Source organism: Ochotona princeps, chromosome X (genome assembly GCF_030435755.1).
Source record: "Ochotona princeps isolate mOchPri1 chromosome X, mOchPri1.hap1, whole genome shotgun sequence".
NCBI classification, from domain to species: domain Eukaryota; kingdom Metazoa; phylum Chordata; class Mammalia; order Lagomorpha; family Ochotonidae; genus Ochotona; species Ochotona princeps.
In genome coordinates this window covers 66,961,659-66,984,229 of record NC_080865.1, presented here as the reverse complement: position 1 = coordinate 66,984,229, position 22,571 = coordinate 66,961,659, and the positions used below count along the sequence as shown (strand labels likewise).

Below are 22,571 nucleotides of genomic sequence, written 5' to 3'. Positions count from 1 at the left end.
TTTTTTTCTTCAATCTAGACTTCTGCTAATGCCCACAATGGGAGGCAGCAGGTGATGTATCAAATAATTTGATCCCTGCCCAGAAATGAAAGATCTGGATTGAAGTCAGACTGTTGACTTTTGTTTGACCAACTTTCATCTGTTGTGACTCACAGAGGAGGTGAAAATGCTGGAAAAAATGTAGGAGAGACCCTCAGCTATAGCCAATGCCTCTGTTGCCCTGTACCTAGAAAAGAGTTTACACTGCTGGGAGAAAAGAAGCCAATAGCTGGCAGTCATTCTGGGCTAGGTTAATGTTCCATTTATCTTAATATACTGATGTGCCAGCATAGTTGTCTATTCTGATGTTTTTACAGATGCAGGGAAGGCAGTGAAGGCCAGGTTGAGACACGTCAGCTGGCCACCAGAAGCGGGTGCTATAGATTTCCCAGGAAAGGGAGTCCGTAGATGTCTTGGAGTGGGAGTGGCCAAGAGCAAGCTTGACATGGGCAGAATGATTTCTGGGTGCTTCCACAGATTGTGAGACTGTACTCAATGAGAGAGCTGAGATGGGGTGGCTTAGAGGGAGAAATTGAAGGTCATGTGTAGGCCAGGGGAAGGTACCTGTGAGATCTGTGATGGGTTTAGTAACATGATCTACTACCCACCAGCATATTCAGAAACTAGGGCTGGTTGGCATGTTTGGCTGAGCTAGGCCACAGTACCCACCTGTGTGTTTTGTGGTAGCCAGTGGAAAATATAGGTTGGATCGCAGAACCCACCGGTTCTCAGAAGAACCAGTTCTGAGGACAGACTTGACTGCTCACCTTTGTAGGACTTCAGAACTGTTGTGGGCTAAGGAGTTGATTAGCACTTGTTGGGCTGGACAGGAACAGGAACTGGGCTTGTGGCTAAAAGCACCAAGATTAATTGGACTCATCTGTATCCAATATCCTGGCTAAATTAGGACGTGTGGGGGGAGAGTATATAAGGAGAGGTGAAGGAGACCTTGCAGACTTCCACCATCACTGGTCTCCTGTTGGTGCTTCATCCCCAGACCCTCTCCGTGTCCACGTTACTGGCTTTGCTGGTTGGAGCAAACGGTGCCTAACATGGGGCATGGCATGAGGGACAATCTGAGGGACCCCTGGACCTACGAAGGTAAGTGTAGAAAAACATTTTTAGGGGAATAAGTGATTTAATTCCCAGACCCTCTCCCTGTCCTGGGCACGGGGGACAGTCTGAGGAACCCCTGAAACTCTAGAGATGCATTAATGATTTCATCCTCAGACCTTCTCCCTGTCCTGGGGCACAAGGGATAATCTGAAGGATCCTGGAAATCTGGAGGCAAGCTTAGAATTAAATATTCTGCAGGGGCATAAGTAAAATTTATAATGGGGTAAGAACTCGCGAAAGTGCAGATGATTAAGGGAATCAGAGATCTGCTCCAGTCACAGGCACCAACATTAAGCTTAAGACCTTGCAGAAGTTCATTGAAACTGTCTGCGACGTATCCCCATTGTTTGCTCTCCTTGTGGCCACCATTTTTCTCTGGTGATTGGTAAAAAATGCTTTGTCATCCCCTCAAGCGGTGGTGCAACTCTTCCTCTAAAAATTATCCGTAAGAAAGGGGAGGGATCCACAAACCAGAGTAAGTAGACAGAGGGGTCCACAAGCCAGGGTGAAAAAGAAGGAACTCCAGACCAGACAGTCTGGAGAAACTGCGCAAAGAAGATTTGCGGTCTTCTGAGGAGGAGGAAAGGGAAGAGGATAGAAGTGAATCTTGTGAGGATCCTCCACCCGTACAGCATGTGCCCATAGAGCATGTGCCGAGCAAAAACTTCTTTTAGACAGACATGGAGACCTCTGCACTTCCTGTGCCATTGGGGCCATTAAATCTGGGCGCAGCTGTGATAGATTTACAGGAGCAACTTCAATGTCTCTCCCTTCAGTTGAGGCAGGATTATCTATAGCCCCAGACAAAATACAACTTATTTCTCTGTTTAATTATTTGGAATTTCAACTTTTTCAAAATTGTATTAAAACCCCAAAATTTCCATAGCCCAGATGTTTTTAACCATCTTTAAAAAGGCATCCAAGAATTCAAAAATTTCAAATTTTAGGGCTTCCCTTGGTATTTTATGAGGCCTCAAGAATGCCAACGGATTTATCTCTCATTTTGTGGAAACAGTAGCTCAGGTTGATTGAATTATATTATTTGCAAATGGACATGACACACATCTCAGAGTCTGGGACACTAAAGTATGTGCATATTATTGTCGATACTTGCTCTGGATTTATTCTAGCTACTCAGGGGAACAAGTCAGGCATGCTCTAGCCCATTGCTTTGCATGTTTTTTCCATATTGGGAACTCCCAAAGTTATTAAAACTGATAATGGCCCCTGCTATATCAACAGTAAGTTTTGTGATTTTGCTGCCTCCCACCATATACAACTAATTACAGGCATTCCTTATAGTCCTCAAGTACAAGGTATTGTGGAACATGCCAACTGAACTATTAAGAATTACCTTATTAAAATAAAAAGGGGGAGTACAGCACTCCCCAAGATCATTTGAACCTTGTATTATTTATCTTATATTTTCTAACATTGGATGCTGAAGGATGGTCTGCTGCAGATTGTCATTGGAATCCGTCTTAGAAGCAGAAGGGTTACGTGATGTGGAAGGATCCCTTGACTGGTCAGTGGCAAGGCCCAGGTCCTGTCCTCATATGGGGGCAAGGATTGGGTTGTGTTTTCCCAGAAAACGAAAATGGTCCACAGTGGATTCCTGAGTGGCTTGTCCAGCAAGCTCCTGCTGCTGAGTCTTGTGAAAGCTCAGGTACTGGCCATGGTGATGGCATTTGAGTCAGAAGATTGACAGGACAAACAAGTATATTAGGCCTTTATATATTATATATTAGTATATTGTTCAGCACACCTCTTTTTTTCTTCCTCTTATGAGTACCAAGATCCCGATAGTTCCCGCCTTTTCTATGTGGCAGCTTTGTGGGGAATGGGCATGCACTGTATTCCCCCCCTTTTCCTTATTAAGGGAGGCAATTATTCTTATGGACATTATTAGTTCAATCACTCCTCTGGATTTGAGGACTCGCTCATGTGGGTGAACCTCAGTTCCTTGAATTTTAAGCCTGTGTCTACCTGTGTTATCCCCCATTTTTCTCTCTTACATACAGAAAATGTCTCTGAAGTGAATTGCACCAAGATCAGCTGCATCCTAACAGCACGTTGGAATGGCAATGGCGCTACTGCTGTTGTCATGCGGCTGCCTGGAATCCTGCCTGTGCCTGCCGGAGCTAACAGAGAGGCCTCTGTTGGCCTGCTAAGGCATTTGGCATAACATCAACCATTGTAGCCAGCGTTGCCCTGGTGTTGGTAGCCACCACCACAGCAGTGGTGACCCTAGGACACCCTACAGCTACTGCTGAGACCATGAACAAGTTTGCGGAACTGACTGCCTGAGCTATGGAACAACAGAACTCTATTGTTGAACACGTGCGGGTGGGCATGCTTATGTTGTAACAGCAGGTTGATTTGTTGGCAGAGGAGCAGCAGAGGCTGTGGGATATGGTCAGGGTCTCTTGTTCCCTATCATATGTCTTTATGCATGCAACACCTGTGCAAGTGCAAAATGTTTCCCAAACCCGGGAACTGCTGTCTGCTTATTGCTATCGAGCTAAAGATACTTCCAGCCATGGAACAGGATTACCAGCCTCCTGAAGTATGGTTTATGCAGCTGTAGCAGGCAACGCATTGAATGCAGCCAGTGACGGGTAAGATGGACCGGGCACTGACCAACCTAAGACAGGGGCTCCGTCATGCTACAGAGATTCCCGATGACGGGTAAGGCTGATAACCAGAGAGTCCACAACCTAAGACAGGTGCATTCAAGTCTGCTTTAAAACAAAAAAGGGGGACCTGTTGTGGGCTAAGGGAGTTGATTAGTGCTCCTTGCGCTGGGCAGGAACAGGAACTGGGCTTGTGGCTAAAAACAGAGACTAATTGGACTCATCTGTATCCAATATCCTGGCTAAATTAGGACGTTGGTGGTGGGGGGAGTATATAAGGAGAGGTGAAAGAGACTTCACAGACTTCTACCATTACTGGTCTGTCGGTGCTTCATCCCCAGGCCCTCTCCGTGTCCACATTACTGGCTCTGCTGGTTGGAGCACAGAACTGCCAGTTTGCACTAGAGCAGGATTGGTTTTGATAGGTCTAGTCATGTTGGACTGAGGAACTCCCTGATAGGAACTCACCTGACACTTGCAGGAACAAGATCTGGCCAAGATGCAACACTCGCAGTACATACAAAGGCTGGGACTGAGGGCAGACCAAGCCAAGCAAGACTGTAGCACTCTCCAGCAGGTGTGAGATCCAAGGCTTGCAGTAGCCCTGGGAGGAGAACTTGGCGAATTCCCCTACTAGGCTGTAGATCTGCTGAGGAGTATAGGAGCCAGCTGTGAGGGCAGGAGAGGCCAGGCAAGGCAGTAGTAACTGTCAGGTTTGTGTGTGCTGGTTCTGAGAGAATGCAGGGTTGAGCCAGTCTGCAGCACCTGCTGGCATGCACAAAAGCCAGAACAGGGTGTGGACCACACTCAGCTGGGGTAAACTGCAACACCGACCAGCAAGAGCTGAGACTGTAGGGAGGCCATGCCAGGATGAGTCACAGCCACCATAAGCACATGCCAGGCCCAGGGCTGGGCAAACACCTAGTAGGAGAAAAGTTTGGACTCGTCTGCTAGGCAGCAGGTCCCACTGGTGAGTGTGAGGCTGGACTGTGGCCAGAATAGACTGGTCATGGCTGAAGCACCCTTCAGCATATAGGAGATCTTGGTCAGGGGCAGGACTGACTGGCCTAGGATCCTGCACCTGCTGGAATTAGCAAGAGCCCGAATGAGTATGGGAAAGGCTGGAATAGGCCATGGCATTAACCTGGTCACTTGAAAACTGAGGATAAGGTTGCGCCAGCTGGACTGGGCCGAAGCATCCAACAGTGAGATCCAGGATGTAAGCGGGCCAGTCAGGCCAGACTGCAGTACCCACTGCTAAGTGCCAGAACTGGGGGCTTGACATGTCATGCTGGGCCACAGCATTCAGGGGCACTTCGGAAATCTGGGGCTGGGTGTAGACCTTGTGGCAGAACTTGGAGAACTTTCCTGCTAAGTTTCAGGTTCCACTTGTGAGTGTGAAAGCAGGGACTGGGTGCAGGCTAGGTCTTGAGAAGGCCACAAAACTCTTTGTATACATGATTGCCATTGGCAGGGGGAATGTGCTAGTGCACAAACATCCAATTGCAGCAACTTGGGTAAGGATTGTGTGTGGGCCAGACCATTAATTGCAAAAGCTGCCAGTTCACTTGAGGCCTGGGTTGTAAATGGGCAAGCTGGGCTACATTGTTGAATCCACTGGTCAATGAGGACGGGCAGGCTAGCCTGAGCCAGGGCACAGCAACTGCAGCTGAATCCTACAACACAGTGCAGGCCATCTCTGATTAAGTTACAATACTTACTGGCCTACATATTTCATCACTGGTCCGGCTTACATTTGGACTGGACAGAAGAAGAGCTATAGAGAACACACAAAAAGCACATGACATGTCATGCCATGCCATGCTTTTATATTAATTGAAACAGCGATACTGAGTGAGACATAAGAGAGAATATTCAACCCGTTGTCAGGTAGTTACCACACTTGCAGGAATGATATTTAGTGTCTCAAATGCCCAGGTCTACAAACTCAATAATGAACAACACCTGATACTTGCAAAACGAAAAGAAAAGAGCACATGGCTAACATGCTGAGCAGAGCTTGGGATTCTTTTAGGTGCTTTTCTTGAACGCCTCCTTTGGAATGACACCCTGGTCCTAGAGGGAAGGAATCAGGACATCAGAAGAGCCAGAGGCCCCGAGTTCAACCCCCAAGCTAACCCCTTCCACAATTGTGAAGGCCCAGACACACCCATCTTTACCCACTTGCTTCCCAGGCCTCACCTGGAGCGTGGAGAAGGCCTGCACTGCACTGGTAAAGTTCCATCCATTGTCTTCAAGGCACCTGCATTGGGAGAAGAACACGTGACCTCCACAGAGCACACACACCAGTCGCATCATGCCACCTCATCAATGGTGCCACTCTTCCCCGGTACACATGCGCCAGAGTGATTATTGCTCTAACCATGAAGGAAAGCTTTCAACAACCACAATGTCTTTCCCTAACATTCACACCCTGGATGCCACAGCAGAGAAACAGTGATGCTCAAAAAAACCCAAGGCATTTTGTACATACATACTGCTTTAGAAAGGTATGTTGGAGCCTGGCAAAAGCAGTGGATAAAGCCACCAGCGGCACTCCTGAAATCTCATATGGGCACCAGTTCCATTCCAGGCTGCTATGTATCTGACCACATCCCTGCTGATGGGCTGGGGAAAGCAGCAGGAGATACCCCAGTGCTTGAGCCCTTGCCATCCATGTGGGAGACCTGAAAGAAGTTCAAGATCCTGTCTTCAATGTGGCCCAGACAAAGTCAATGGAGAGTGCCTCTCACTCTTTTTGTGTATGTGTGTCTCCTTCTCCATCTTAAACTCTGACTTTCAAGTAAAAAAGGACATCATATTTTTATATCAAAAGAATATACAGAAATTTAAAGTATAAACTCAAATGACTTTCAAACATATTTAAATTGGATAACAGCCATGTAATACAAAAAGTATCCTCACAAAATGTGTAATTCAGGGTTTGATACTGTTCTCACAAGACTTGCAAATATCCCAACTAATGCCAAGGTCGTATTCTTGTTTAGAAAAGAAACTCCTTAACGGTTAGTGATGACTTTTCACTCTAGCTCTTTCTCCCAGTCCCAGGCAAGCATGTCTCTGCTCTCAGTCTCTATGGATTTCCCGGCTCTAGGTGTCTGTTACAAGCAGAGTCACACGGCACGTGATGCTTTGTGACAGCCTATGTCAGAATTATGATGCTTAGGACCGCAGGATGTGGGTAGCCACCCTTAATGATCCACTTTTCAGCTAAGCGGAAATGGAGTTGCTTCCACTGCTGCTACAAATACTCCTGTCTTTCAAAGAGCACACATTTTCCCTTCTCTAGGTGGTCACCTAGGAAAGGAGCAGCCGGGAATTGAACCAGCACTTGTATGTGCACTGGGTGTGTTGCAGGCAGCAAAATAACTCTGTATATAATATAAAACCTGAAAATAAGTTGAAAAATTCTCTACAGGTATCGGTATAAAAGTTTCTCTCTTCCATATGCACAATATTTTCATACAGAAGCAAAGTAGTCAGACACACTTCTCCACATTACATGCATTACATACATGTTGTCCTACTGCCCCTATTCCCATGGTCAACCAGCACTCACTTCTGGCTCCACGAAAGTTTCATCGCAGACTGCTGAGAGAATGCATGCACCATCTCTTCCTGCAGCAGGGAGAGGGTGGGTGGACAGCGGGAGCATGGGATGGCTCCCACGATTGAGAAGCTGTTCCGGACCTTTCCAGGGTTGGTGTTGCTCACAAAGAGATGGTCATTCAGGATGCACACACTGTCGGGGAAATGGGTCCTCAGCCAGCTGCACAGAGCTCCCAACAGGCTCCCAACAGGCTCTTCCATAACCACTACCACACACCTACCAGATTCTCACATGTTCCCCCTTCTCCTGCCTCCCAAGGTTCAGAGCTGTGTCCTCTAACCCTACCTTGAGCTCATGCTGGAGAAGACTGTCTATTATTTTAAGTCGGTCTAATATTTTAAGTACACTTCACCCTCTGCACTTTTCCTGCACGACAGAGCAAAGGAGTGGACACAGTTATCCACACCTTCAGTGGGGCGGTGAATCATGGTGTCATAAAGTAATGTGACCAACTTCCCATGCATGCAAAGTGGTGGGATCAGCAGGAGGAACCACTAACTGGCTCCAGAAACATCTCCTTTAACCTCCAGGCCACTTTGTTCCTCAGCTCTACCTATGGCTAGTCCCAGTAACTGAGCACATCATGAGTGCCACATTATCGCATTCCCTTACAAGTGGTCCTGGGCAGGAATGACTGTTCCACGAACAGCACAGCACTTACGTGGAAGTGTCAGTCAGGAACCCAACGAACGTCCGGATGAAACCAAACACCGAATTTTCAGATGTACTCTCTGTTTCAAGGACAAAACACAGTACCACTTGGACTTACACATTCTTTACCCACTCACACAGCTTTCTCAGTCTGGGTCTAATACTGAAGAGGATCATACTGGTCAAACTGACTCCAATGTGACAAATCACCTCTTAATTTTAATTCTTAGGAGCCAAGACAACGACGCTAGTGCCGTACATTGCATTGGTCAGCCGTGAGGAGAAAAAAGAAGGGTCTACATCACAAGAAAGCATATAATGGGGCTGGAAGTCAACTGCACAGCCTGTGTCCCAGGTGCTGAATTATGTGGGGTAGACAGGCATGGGCCAATATGGATGAGAACACAGTTTGGACAGACAAGGAGAAGGAGAACACCAGAGCAATAAGCAGAAGGAAGGAAACAGATTTGGGAGAAGCTGGGAGAGTTCTGAGGGGTAGGCCAGGGAGAAGAAGAGTGTGGTGGGGCTCTGAGGAGGTGACTATGGAGAGCACTCACCTCCCCTGAATATCCCCTTGACAGTGGCAATGAAGGACTTCTCCTGAAAGGGAAGAAGAACTCGGGTTCTCAGGATGCCCCTTCACCTCTTGCCTAGCTCTAACTACTTCAGGCATGCCAGAGGGAGGAAGCAGGTGCTCACCGTGTAGAAGCAGGTGTCTATTGAGAAGGAGCTGAAGTAATGTCGTGTTTTAGGCAACATGTTGAGGGTGTCCACGATGACATGGTTTGTGTGCTTCAGCAGTTGCCTCCTCAGGTCTATGTGAGAGAAGAAGAGATCTATGCTGCCACACCCATCCCTTGGATCTTATAACTGTCTCTTTTCTTCGGCCTCATCCGGACTTCCCCGTCAAACGCTTACTTGCTTCTGTGATGTTCTTGATATTCCTGCTGGTCTTGGCGTATTTATACAATTCGGTCCTAGGGGACCACAAAGAACAGTAAGCAGTGTTCCAGGCAGCAGAGCTGATTGCAGGAGCTGACCTGTGTCTGCCTTGGAACTACCTGGCCCCAGATGAGATGTGAATGCAGTACTTACGGGACCGGGTCCGTGGAGTTGAAGCCAGTGGTCAGAGAGAAATAAGCCTTCTCGTGGTAAACATTAATGAGAGTGTGGCGATCTCCATAGTCATAGATAAAGTAATAGCTGTGGGGAAGCAATGAAGATGGGCTATGTCTGTGCGCAGACCCACTGACACTTGAAAACTCCTGTGAGCAGACCTATGCATGAGTGGGAAGCCTGGCCTTCCTCATAGTCCCTGGCATACTTACTGGTGAAGGAAATTGAGGATCAGATTTTTTATCATTTCGATTTCTTGAGAACTTTTCTGGAATGTAAAGAGATCCATTTTAGAAATTGTAAGTGATGTAGCCCCATCTCCCCACCCCGAGCTGCTACACCATCCTAAAGTCTCCCCTAGTCCCTCCTCCTCACCTCACTTGGTTTTATTGTCTTCTGTGCATCCATTTCAGCAACTGGTGGGGATAAGTCTTTGCCATCCTTGGGAAGAGAGCAGTACAATGAACACGTGGTGTGTGCAAGGTCGTGTACAACCACATGTCTGCGTGTACTTCAGGATATGTTTTGCACTGGGAATATGCATGGCCTTCATTAGAAGTCATCTCTCTAGTGAAAGATTCTGTGATGCCAACGTGTTACCCAAATCCACCCAAATGTTGTGAGCAGTTATTGAGATGGTGTCCGTCAAAAGAAGAGAGAGTGATGAGTACAGGTACTCACCAGGCGTGACAAATTGGGGAAGCAATCCAAAATCTTTCTGTCGGATTAAAAAAAGAGAGAGAGTAAGAGATAGTAGTGGCTGACAGTTGGGATTGCACACCATTTTTCCTCTTTTGCATCTGTTCTTCCTCTAAACTCCTTTCCCGTTTCTTCTACATCACGCATTCTGTCCTCACTAACTACTCCAGGGCCAGCAAGAGACCCACTGGCATCCCAGAACTCATCCAACTCCCAATATCCCGTAGTTTCTGTGGTGTGGTGTTGGGAATCTCCACATGCTGCAGGGATGGGGTGGGAGACCAAGCCTGTGCTGCTTCTCAGACTATGAATCACTCTGCAGGCACCAGCTGGGAAAGACCAACTCAACCCCCTAGCAGCGGCCTGGGGGAAATGAGACAAAAGGAGAGTGATATGTGGACCCAGACACAGGATCAAGTAAGTATGGGCATGATGAGAGAAGGCGACTATGGTAGGCCACAGAGAGGTGAGGGAGACAAAAGAGAGCACAAAGAAGGAGTAGGAAACAAAAGGAAGGGGAAGAGACTCAACCACTGTGCTGGGATCAAGAAGGAAAGGAGCAGGAAGTGGGTATTCTGCTGCAACCCTTCTCATCAGGGGCCATTGGCTGGACCTGAGGGGTCAGGGAGGCATGAGAAGAGGCTGGACTTGTGAGAGGCAACGGGAGGCAGGTTGAGCCTTTGTCACCTGTGTGATGTTGGTTGAGTGAGGTATGGGCACCGAGCAGCCCAGGGATGGGAGCACGTCCCCTGAAGGAACAATGGATCAAGGATTCTGGCCCCCTGCTGGCATCACTGTGTTCTCTTCCCCAGATCCACAGGCAGCAGTGCCTAGTTGTCAGAGCATTAAGCAAGGAATCAGATGCATCAAGGACCTTTGGGTCTCCTCTGGAGGATGTAGTCGAGGATGAAGGTAGAAGTGGTGCCCATGAGAGGCCTGCCCTTGTATCTTGCCCATCTCCTCTACCCTTGACCTTCCAGCCTTGGCTCAAGAAACTCCCTCTCTCTCTGACAGTCGCCAGCAGCTAACCCCTTGAATCAGAAAACATGGGTTTCTCCTCAGGTAAGTCCCAGCTCCCGGAAGTGAAACAAAGGGTCTGATGTCATGCTAGCAGGCATGCAGCTAGCTACCAGCTCTACAAAATGGGGCAGGAAAAGAACGTTTAAACCTCACACAGGTTCTGGGAGCAATTTGAAGCAGAGGAAGAAGGGCTCCTCTCAGCATTGAGTCAGGCTGAGAAGGTGGGATGTAAGAGCTGTCTAAGTTCAGGGCCACACCATCTGGTTTGGGGCTAAATATTGCTGCCCCTTGTGAAGACACGGAACCTTGCTTCTTGGAGCAAAACTAATGGGAGGTCACCCTGGGAGTCCAGGGTACTGAAGAGGGATAAACACCCTAATCATTTGGCAGAAGGAGAAAGGAGACCTCAAAGCACAGCTGAAGGACAAAGTGGAGAGGGCAGCGTCCACGTGTTCCCAGAATACCAGGGCTATGTCCTCCTAAGGTGGCACTCAGGGCCAGCTTGAGCCCCTGGCAGATGAATGTCCACAGACAGGTCACAGACACTCCCACTGACCTTACATAGGCTGCGTGGTCAGGGAAGATCTTGTACAGCGGGTTCCCTTTCAGCCACAGCTCTTCCAGCTTCAGCTCTTTTACCTTCTCCAGTTCTAGCGTTGTCCGAATCTGCGACAAACAAGAGGATAAGAGCAATATGAGTTACAAGGAGAGACGTCCATGGCCCTGCACTCCCAGTCCTGACCCTTACCCACAGGTATATCATCTGCATGTTGTCACCTGATATGCACCCGCCGACTCATCCTCAACCCCACTTACTTGTGGCTCCCTCTTCTCACCTCATTATCACACAGGTTCAAGGTCTTGACTTTGGGGGCCTTGTCTAAAATGTCAGACAGGCCATCCAGATGGTACAGTTTGTTGTTGCACAAATTCAGAGCCAAGAGCTTTGGGGAAGGAGGGGTTGGAGTGATAGTTCATATCTGTGGCTTGGGAGATACGCTTGCTCTCCAGTCCACCCTGAGACACTCTGTCCCATGTTGGAGCCCTAGTCCTAGGACCGTACCTCGGGAAATTCTGTTCCAATGATCTGTAGGGTTGCAGCCATGCATTGCCTTTGATTCAGTATCATGTCAATATGATGATGCATCAAGTCTTCAGGAAACCAGGAGAAGGGAACCAGAAGGAGATGAGTTGACAAGAGCCAACACCAACACCTTCCAAGTGGTCATCACTTTGTGTACTTCCCAGGTTATTCTCTCCCCCATACACCCTGCCTTCTCTCTCCATGCAACTGCAGCTCTCAGCTATACCTGGGTCAAGTCGTAGACTTTGTAGATCAAGGCGCTTTGTGTTGGCATCATACCGTTTGTACAAAGTGCGCTGTGAAGACACATATGGAGAGCAGGGCTCTGAGGCTCAGCCAGAGGGGCTGGTGACAGGGACATGTAGGACTGCGGGGAGAAGAGGCAGGTCTGTGGAGTGTGCACTGCACAACATTCCTTAACCTCGTTACCTTCAGCAGTTGCATTTCTTCTGGTTTGAGCTGGTTCTGCACAGAGTAGGGTGCAGCAGAGCGATGGACGAACACAGCTATCTGTGAAAGAAGGGGCAGGGTAAGCACCAGGATCTCTGATCCCAAGCAGGAACACCACCAGCCCCTGGCCCTGGGACTCGGTTTTGCAGTGTCCTCTGCGCACACCTTTCTGTTGTCATCATCCCGAATCTTTTCACTCACATCCCTCAGGGCAGATGCTGCAATCTCATCTTGAATAAAGAAACAGGCCTGGTTCCTGATGTAATGAAACTATGGGGAAGCAACAGCAACAGTCTGACAGCTTATCTGTTCCTGCTGAGCCAGGCTCCTCTCTCCCCTCTCCCACCCCTCTGCCTTCACCATCCTGTCTTACGTCCACGGCAACGAAGCGAAGAGCGCAGTAACTCTGAATTGATGTCATCAGTTTTGTCTTGTTATACTTTCTTGCATATGGAATCTAAGTGTAAAGAGCAAAAATCAATGATAATATCAATAGTACAGAATTCAGAGTGGCAAACTCAGTGTTCCCCCTCAGACTTTCCAACTGGAATTAGATGTTTCTGGAAGAAAGAGTGCTCACAGAATTTTTCTGTACTCAATATCTGGGTTTTTCAGAGCACTATTTTCTCTAAATTTGGATTCTCTCCTCCACTGAATCACCTGGGTTCACACATCCTTACTTCTATAAGATTTCTGAGTATTGTACCTCATGCAGACCTTAGCAAGACACTCACTGTGACTTTGAACCAGCATGATGCAGTTCCATCCTGTGTTCTTCCCCTCATGTCTTTCCTTGGATGTTTTCTAAATCGGCACAAAGGCGTGTGGATTTGGCCATGATGAGAAACTTTCACCGTCCTCTTCTTGTATTGTGTAGTATAAGAAGTGCTTGGAAACAAGTAAGAGCAGGTTTCTATAAGTGGTACGGCAATCTTCCACACCCAACTCCTTTCTCTGATGACTGGAGGTAGAAATTCCTGGTCATCACACCACTTCTGGCATGCTTTAGGTTTCCCATTACACACACACACACACACACACACACACACACACACACACACACACGAAGACCCAGAAATGGAAGAGTCCCATGCTTCAAGAGGTTGCTTCTTTTAAATACAGCACTTTATCCACTTACCACTGTAACTGGGCATCTTCCTGGGCATCTACCATTGCCTGGGCTCCATCCGCCTCCTGGTGGTGTGAAGGTGGAGGCTCAGACACACCATGTTCATACTGAAGGTTTTCCTGGTATAAACGGCGATGGAACAAATCCCAGTCTTTCTTCATCCGTTCATGGTGGGTGGTACCATCACAGAATTCTGAAATTCAAAACAAATCTATTACGTTGAAGACACACAAGTTTGTGAGGTACTACCTCATAGTCTATAGACATATTAATGCAAGAAATGTAATAACCTGCCCCCATGGAAACAGTCCTAGGGAGCTTAGAAAGAAGACTCCAATACCTGTTCGGATATCCTACAAGTAGAACCGTGGGAAAAGAAATCTTGAATGAAGAAACACTTGTGTCAATTTTTTAAAGGGAGATTTAAATAAACAGAAATGTGTCCACCTGTAGTTTTCACTGGGCAAACTCACACACTAAGAATCTGTTTCAATCTTGCCTTCTTCTCTCAGATTCTTTTACAATAGCACCAATACCTGGGAGACAACCTCCCCCACATCCTCAAATCCTACCAACCACCAGACTGATTATATGAGAGCTGACTTCCATTTCCCAGGCAAATCTAGTTTTAAGGACAGGTGACATTGTTGCAGCAGCTACCGAAAATGTCCCAATGCTCCCATCATTGCCCTCAATAAAAATTTTCTGGAAATATCCAGAGCAAATATCTTGGCCCACTCTGACACGTTTTCCGTGCAGGAGTCAACATTTGCTACAGCCAACTCTTGTATAATGAGTGTCTGAATAGAAAACAGGAACTGTAAGCATCAATAGCTGTTTACAAATATTTGGAGATTTCCCTGTTATGTTTTGCTACTGAATTCTAGTGTGATCCTTGTATACTCACAGAATATTGTCTCTATAATATCAGTGCTTTGAGATTTATTGAGGCTGCTTTGAATGCCCAGGAGAACATCTACCCTTGTGACCATAACAAGACGACAAGAAAAATCAACCAATGCCCGACCAAGCACACAGATTCTGCTCCTTTGCAGTGCTATATTATACCACCTTCATTATTCCCCTGCATTGATTATACTACTTAGATCTTCTGTATTCCTGTGTCTCTTTTGATCAGTAACTAATACTTGCTGAGTATCAGTGGATGTACAAGGTTCCAAATACAACTAACAATAGCTTTCCATTCAATTGCATCACTTTTCACATTGTATCCTCCGAGGTTCTGAGTTTGACAGAACACACAGAGAACCCTGCGGATTCTGGCGGGTTGACACTTTTCTTGTAATATCATGCCCCCTCCTTGGAATCGCTCTGATTTTCTTTGCCCCTGCATGTAATTTAACATCACTGAGAAAAAAACGTGTAAATGTGAGCTCCCCGACAGCCACCTTACAACCCGAATGAAGACAATTAACCAGGACAGCACACAAGTGACTCAGAGCAGCAGGGAGACCAGAGGAACAGACGTTTCTTGAACAGAAGACATACTGGAGCGTTGACTTACTGGGCTCTGGCTTCTCAGCACAGTCCCTGTCCTGCATTGGTCCTGCGGGAATCAGGGGCGTGAGCAACAGGCTGAGAAAGCAGCCAGTGCTGCTCCTCTAAACTGCCTTAATGCTCCCGCAGGGTCGAGGATGCCTTGTTGATCCTCCCTCCTGGAGACTGTAGTGAGGGAGGATTCCTTATGACATCATCAGTGTGTCACCAGTACTTCCTGGTTCACTCTGGAATTCTGCCTGCAGCACGGCCATGACGCTGGGTGTATGGTAGTGAAAGCAAGGACAGAGGGAGGAAAGAGGGACCAATCTTTCCCAGGACCATCCAGCATTGGCTCAGGGTTGGGAACACTGCCTGGGATCCTGTAGCCTTCCTCACAGAAATCTCATGGGAACCGACTCCACACAACATTTTCAGATCACAAAGTTTGAGTTCACACAAATCATATACATCTCCTGGGCTGTTTCATCCAACAATGTAGCAGAATTGAAGTTGGATTCTCTTTTTTTGAAAGATTTATTTATTTTTATTACAGAGCCAGATATACAGAGAGGAAGAGAGCCAGAGAGGAAGATCTTTCGTCTGTTGATTCACTCCCCAAGTGGCCACAAAGTCAGGACCTGCGCCGATCCGTAGCCAGGAGCCTGGAGCTTCATCTGGGCCTCCCACACGGGGGCAGGGTCCCAAGTCTTTGAACCATCCTCGACTGTTTTCCCAGGCTGCAAGCAGGGACCTGGATGGAAAGCGGTGCTGCCTGGTTTAGAACCAGTGCCCATATGGGATCCTGGAGTATTCAAGTAGAGAACCTTAGCCACTAGGCTATCAAGCTAGACCTGCGATTGGTTTATTAAGGTTTGTATGTTGAAAGTGTTGTTGTTGTTGGTTTTTTTTTTTTTAAGACTTACTTATTTATTTTACTGTAAAATCAGATACACAGAGAGGAGGATAGGCTGAGAGGAGGATCTTCCATGTGCTGACTCACTTCGCAAGTGGCCACAGAGGCCCGAGCTGAGACAATTCAGAGCCTGAAGCCCAGAGCCTCCTTTGGGTCTCCCACGTGGGTGCAGGTCCCCAACGTATTGGGCCGTCCTCGATTGCTTTCCCAGGCACAAGCAGGGAGCTGGATGGGGAGAGGAGCTGCCGGGATTAGAACCGGCTCCCATTTGGGTTCTGGGTACATGCAAGGAGAGAACTTTTGCCACTAGGCCAGCGTGCTGGGCCCTGAAAGTATTTTTTGAATTTAGTTTTAAGCCTTCTTATTTAGTATTATTTTATTTATTAGTTTGTAATGGGGTTTGATGAGTATTAGTTTCCAATTGATTCAATTTGCTTCACTGACATAATTTTAATAATGTTGTGAATAGTGTTTCTCCCTCCCTCCTTTTTGTCCATTTCAACCTTCATCTCTCTTCCTTTCCCCTTTCTCTCCTTCACTGATGAGATAATTTATCTGTTATTCACATGACAATTAACAGCTTTATATTCAGGTAAGTAAAGTGTTCCTTAGGGAAAATGGCTGCCTCTGTCACTTTGTGCAGCTTCGTCCATGACGTCCTGGGTAGTAAATGTCTGCTTCTGGGAAGATTGCACTCCTGAAGCTTCCCTGAGCCCATGGAAGCTGAGCTGCAGTCCAGACACTACACAGGCCTGGACAGAGGTCTAGCTTCCTCTCAGACTCAACTTGCAGGACATGAAGGACAAACCACATTAAGTATACAGTTGTAAGGGAAGGGATCTACTCTGAGATTACGTCCCTTCAGCAGGGATTGATCCATGTACACAATCAAACTTCAGGCTTTTATCAGCATAACATAAGTATGGCATTATTTTGCAATTCAGGAATGTATTGTACACAGTGTAAAGTGAATTATTGTGACTCCAGGTTGCGTCTCACCTCTGAAATTTCTCGGGATCCAAATAGAAGTCTCAACGTCAAAATACTCAACTTTAAATTTTAAATCTAAAGAATTGTCAGAGGTGGAAATCATTTGGTCAAAACTCTCATACAGAAAAAAACCCACTTAATAATAATCCATTTAACACCCTCTGTTAGCAACACTAGGCAAGTGTTACACTGCTGGGAGAAAAGCAGTCGACAGCTGGCAGGCATCATGGGCCTGATCAATGGCAACTCTGTATTAGCTGTATCAGTGTGCCAGCATAGATGGTGTGTTTTTCCTTAAATTTCTGGGGAGATGCAGACTGAGTGCCCACCATACCACTGTGGGTGCACACCAGCCTGGGCCATCACACAGCTATCATGGCCACTACATGCATGGAGGGGGCCGTGCATTGCTAGAGGACAAGGGACTGGGGACAGATCAGTGTGGTGGCCACTGAGGGCTTGTTTGGCATATATCGGGTGGTTTCTGGGGGCTTCCACAGACTCGGGCACTGCACCCATGCTGCCTATCTGTCATATTCTCTTCTTGCATTTCCATCACACTAATTAAGGCTTTCAGAATATATCCCTCCAAAGGAAGCCAATATGCCTTACAGATTGCTTCAGATTAAGATATCTGCCTAAAAACAGCTTGTCTGAACATGTCTCACCTAATGACAAGCTCTCCAGAATAAATGTGATTGTCATAAATAATCTCTTAGGGATTTTGTCAACCAGGAAACACTGGCCAGAGGATCACAGAAGAGATTGGCAGCCTGCTATTAAAGACTGCTGCTCCAGGGTAATATCTTAGAGACATTATCTTCATTACAGGACCACATCAAACAACATTAAATTCTTCTCTTCACCCTCTCATAACTCTTATTTATCTCTTCACTCTCTTATAATGTGTGACCATTGTTAGTGCATAGACCCAAAGACCCCGTTTATCTTCTGTGGGTCAGGACACTAGGTAAGCTTCAACTAGCTGACTCTTTCTGGAGTCTCCCATCTGTGGAACTCCTCTGCATAAGTTAAGAATTCAAGTTGTTCATCAACCCTCAAAAGTACAGGGTAAATTTTCCTCCCAACAGTCACTTTCTCAGAGAACCCATCCTTGATTGCCCCATCTAATGTCCTGTCTCTACCTAGAACTGAGACCTCAAGGGGTTCCTTGATATAGATGCTAGATAAGATCATGTGCCGTTCTCCTAGTCACCTTCCTTAGCTTAACTCACTGAATTCTGGCAGTGGTACAACTGGCCCTGCAGAATTCCAGTCACTAAAATCATGAGGTCATTTGCTTTTCCCATAGATAACATGGTGGCCAGTATCATTTCTAGAGATTCCATTGAGGAGACGCTAGGTCTGGCAGGGAGATTGCAGGTCTGCATTGGAATGCTTTGGGCTGGACTGCTGGATTCCCATTTATGCAAGTCCTAAGGGGCACACTGTCTTGTTCTTTGTCTCATAACCTGGTCAGTCTAAATCTAATGTCATCATCTATGGGAACTCAAGGACAAAACAGAAATGCAATGAACGGGCCTCAGTGCCTGGCACAAACAACGTGCAGCTCTTTTGCAGTTTTGCCAGTCCAGCCACCTGCCTGCACTGCAAAAACCAGAAGTGAACCTTTCAGTAGATGTAGTACAGCAAAAAACAAAACAAACAAGGAGAGAGAGAGAGAGAGAGAGAGAGAGAGCGCCTCAGTTGCCAAAATCACATCAGTGACTGACGTCCAGACTTCCAAATAGGTTGAGAGTAAAAACTGTCTACTTATTTAAGTTATTGCTGTCACAGTTTCTTCTGCTTGCAACAGGACATGTTACTAGTTTTCACTAAAGTGCCCAGCATTCTGTTGTCATGACTGGTTACTGCAGACTGCGTGTCATGCCAAAGTCAGGACGTTCTCCATTCCCAGTCCTGAAGGTTGGGAAGTTCACCATCAAGTGGCTGTCTGTGCTGAGGTGCTTCTTGCTGCTGGGGAACTGGACAGTCCCAAGGCAGTGAAGGGGATCCCAAGTGGAGACAGTGCAACCTAGCCACAGTATACTGCTTTGACCATCTTCATTATCATCATTTTATTACCATGACTACCAATATTACTATTATTATTACTGTTGCTATTATAATGAGGCACAGAGAGTCAGGCAGAGCTCCCACTTATCAATTCAAGCCCAAATGCCTGCTGTGCCTGTGGCTGGAGCTGTGCTGGCCTTGTGCACGGGTGACAGGATTCCAGTGACTCCTGTCACTGCTGCTGCCTCTGAGAGTCCACATTAGCAGGAAGGAGGAGCCTGGAGCCTCCACCAGGAATCAAACTCAAGCACTTCGATGTGGCATACAGGCATCTTGACTATCACAGTAAACCCTGCCCCTGAGGGCTGTATTTATAACGAATTCACTCACTTGACAAACCATCTGAATCCATGAATGAATTAAGCCATTTATGAAGCCAAATCTGCACTTTATTCCACAGTCTGTATTTATTTGAAATACTCTATCAAAACATTGTGGACTAAGGCCAGCATTGTTGCTTAGCAGGTAAAGTTACCATTTGCAGTGCTCAGTGCTGGCATTACATAGAGAAGACAGTTTGAGTCTCAGATGCTCCACTTCTGATTAAGTTGCCTGCTGGTGCACTTAGGAAAACTGCAGAGGATGGCGTATGTGCTTGGTTTCAGGCACTCACTGGGAAACCACAAAGAAATTTCTTGCTCACAACTTCAAACCAAACCAGCATTGGCTATTTCAGCCTTTTGATGGGAGATCTTTCTCCCTCTCCATAAGTATGCCATTCAAATACATAATTTTTAATAAGAAACAAATTTGGTGACAATTTTATTTCATACTGAGTTAGCAAAGCAACGTGTTGTTTTGCTGCTCATATCCCATTTCTTCTTTACAAACTAGGTTTAAGTTTGAAGTGAACGTTGTGAATAAAAAAAGGCTAAATTTAAAATTAAAGTAAAATCCCAATCTAATAAATATACTGCAGTGATTACATTTATCTAGCAACGTATATGTCCAGTATGTTAAATAAGGATGCTAATGAAATTATTAGCCATATTTGTGGCAAACATGATTTCATTTCTATACCTAGAACATTAACAGAGTTAATGCATAGTCCCAAGTTCAAGTTAACTCTTCCCTAGGAAAACTGTTATTTCTAGTTCAGGTAAGCAAACAATATCTGTCATTCTCCCACACACTGGAATCTTCAATTGCTATCGTGGCAGCTGACTTGCAAAGGGAGAAACCTATTAGCTTCACAGGGTCTGATGCAAACACCTCCCACACCACAGGGATGAAAATCACACTAGGAGTGCACAATCATGAGCATCTAGAAACATCAATACTTGTGTCTGAAGATGGTCGTGTCATTCTGCAATGAGCAATCAAAGCCTCACTGCTCAAGACAAAAGATTTACCAGTTAACATGCACAATATGCTCACACAAGTCACATCAACATGTATTTACTTAACATTCACATTTAGGAGAATAACAATTGGAAATGCAGATCTCAAGCCGCATTATCTCCACTTAGTAATAATAGCATAGCAACTTACAGATTACAACATGGCCTTAACACTGCTCCCTAGGCCCAGGTTATGATGAACTTAAAGTCTTACTGTTTGTTAACATGAAGGTGATAGTATGATGCCATGCTATGTTTCTAGGTAGCCCCTTTGTGTTCAGAAATCTTCTCATTCTTGTCCTTTTTATCTTGCTCTCCTGCAATGGTATAGGTGTGATGTATCTACTCCATAGAAGAAGACGCCAGATGAGGAGTTCTGGGTGGTAGCACAGCCCAATCAAATACATTATCATACTGAAAATTCTGGTTTCTAAATGCGAGCTGGAAAATTTGCCTGAGATACATATAATTAGGTGTTTCCTCAAAGCCCAACTGGCGACAGATGTTCAGGTAAGTAGCAAATTCTGAAGGAAACCCTCTACAAAGATTATCAATTGGAGTGGACATCTTCTTCTCACCGATCTTTTTGTGTTTCTGTTTCTTATTATCAGCCTTTAATCCCTCCCAGGGCAAGCTGCCTCTGTTGAAATACATGAGGACATATCCTAATGATTCCATATCATCACGTCGACTGTACTCGATGCCGCGATGTGTGTTGATGCTGGCATATCGGATGCTGCCAACGAGACCTTTATCCTCTCGGTATGGTATGTGTTGTCTGGTCTTGCTATCCCGGTATTTCTTAGCAAGACCAAAGTCAACCAGAAAAACTTTGTTACACTCCCTTCCCATTCCCATCAAAAAATTCTCAGGCTTAATATCTCTGTGTAACACGCTCTGGGAGTGTACGTACTCCAGGATACCAATCATTTGATCAGCCAGCATAAGGATGGTTTTCATTGAGAAGCTTCTTGCACAAAACTCAAAGAGGTCTTCCAGGTTAGGTCCCAGAAGGTCAAGGACAATAATGTTCTGACCACCATCTTGCCCAAACCATTGCAGGCGCGGGATGCCAATGCCTCCTTGAAGCAGTTTATATGCGGCACTCTCAATGATCAACCTTGGGTGTTTGCTGTTCTGTGGCTCCACCTTCATGGCCACTTCTTCTCCACTGATGACATTAATAGCCAGATAAACATCACCAAAGTAGCCTGATCCGATCTTCCTGAGCATTTTGTATTGACCTCCCACTAGGCGTTCAACCCTGGTGCCAATGCTTGTGTCCATGCCGGTATCCATGAAAAAACGTCTGCGAACAACACACACCTGGGTATTTTGGGTCAAGGCTCTCAGCGTGGGTACCGAGCACAGCTAGCGAGGAGGGAGAGGGTGATGGACGATGAAGGACTCTGCTGGTGTTGATAGGCTCAGGCACATTGGATGGCATGTGTTCACAAACCACACTTCTGTGTCCATGCCAGGATTTGGTCTATGTGTGGATGTTCCAGGTTCTGGTGTTGGGCCACTTATTGGAGATAGGCAAGTTGTGTTGTTGTATGTTGCAGTGTGGAGCCCAGCTGGTTATGGGGTGAGTCGAGTTGAGGACAACGATGTCATGCCACTGGCTGGCGTGGCCAGAATGGACCCTTGGTATTCTGCCAAGGCCGCTACCATTGATGCATTCCCTACAGCCTGGCCCCGCCCCCTGTGATGTCACAAAGCCACAGTAATGAAAAGGCTTTGTCTGCAATTGCACTTGACTGAAGTCAGTGCAGCCTATCAATGTCCAGGCTGTGGTCTTAGGTGCCAGATCTCAAATGTATGCTTGTGTTGTATGGACAGAGCAGGGAGTATCCCACAGATGCACAGTAGGAAGGATTCATACTCACTGCTCTCCACCCATAGTGTGGAACAGTCCTCCTTTCCATAACACTCAAATGTGAGGATGGATAGTTGATGACACCTTAAAGACTGTGATGTGGGGAAGAATGTTCCAAGGGTATTATTGCTGTGGTTTTTACAGTTCCAAAATGTTGTTGACTTCATTGCAGCAGAGTTGAGAGAAAGTTTGTGCAAGGTCTTGTGGCTGACCATGTCCACCTCAGTGCATCCACAGACCCACAACATCTTCAGGTTATAATCCTATTAACTAGGACATAGGGCAGTTTCCAACAGTTTACAAAT

General features: G+C 46.4%; 1 protein-coding gene across 4 annotated transcripts; it reads right to left on the bottom strand.

The window, feature by feature from the left end:
- Positions 1–5,727: 5,727 nt before the first annotated feature.
- On the bottom strand, positions 5,728–21,909 carry LOC105942103 (nuclear RNA export factor 2-like). 4 transcript variants are annotated; one of them, XM_058658941.1, is made up of 21 exons: positions 20,602–20,724; positions 13,578–13,761; positions 13,174–13,327; positions 12,813–12,896; positions 12,605–12,709; positions 12,419–12,499; positions 12,216–12,285; positions 11,969–12,057; positions 11,742–11,849; positions 11,462–11,571; positions 9,868–9,904; positions 9,562–9,627; positions 9,399–9,454; positions 9,166–9,273; positions 8,989–9,047; positions 8,770–8,885; positions 8,628–8,670; positions 8,081–8,150; positions 7,369–7,578; positions 5,991–6,051; positions 5,728–5,864 (listed from the first exon to the last, which is right to left on the bottom strand). In XM_058658941.1, the coding sequence occupies exons 1-21, from the start codon at positions 20,678–20,680 to the stop codon at positions 5,820–5,822; spliced, it is 1,935 nt and encodes a 644-aa protein (XP_058514924.1). In that variant the 5' UTR covers positions 20,681–20,724; the 3' UTR covers positions 5,728–5,819. The 4 variants fall into 4 exon arrangements, 3 of the variants coding, with proteins under 3 accessions (XP_058514924.1, XP_058514925.1, XP_058514926.1); XM_058658942.1 differs by having other exon boundaries at positions 7,369–7,551; XM_058658943.1 differs by lacking the exon at positions 20,602–20,724 and adding an exon at positions 15,094–15,245.
- Positions 21,910–22,571: the final 662 nt, after the last annotated feature.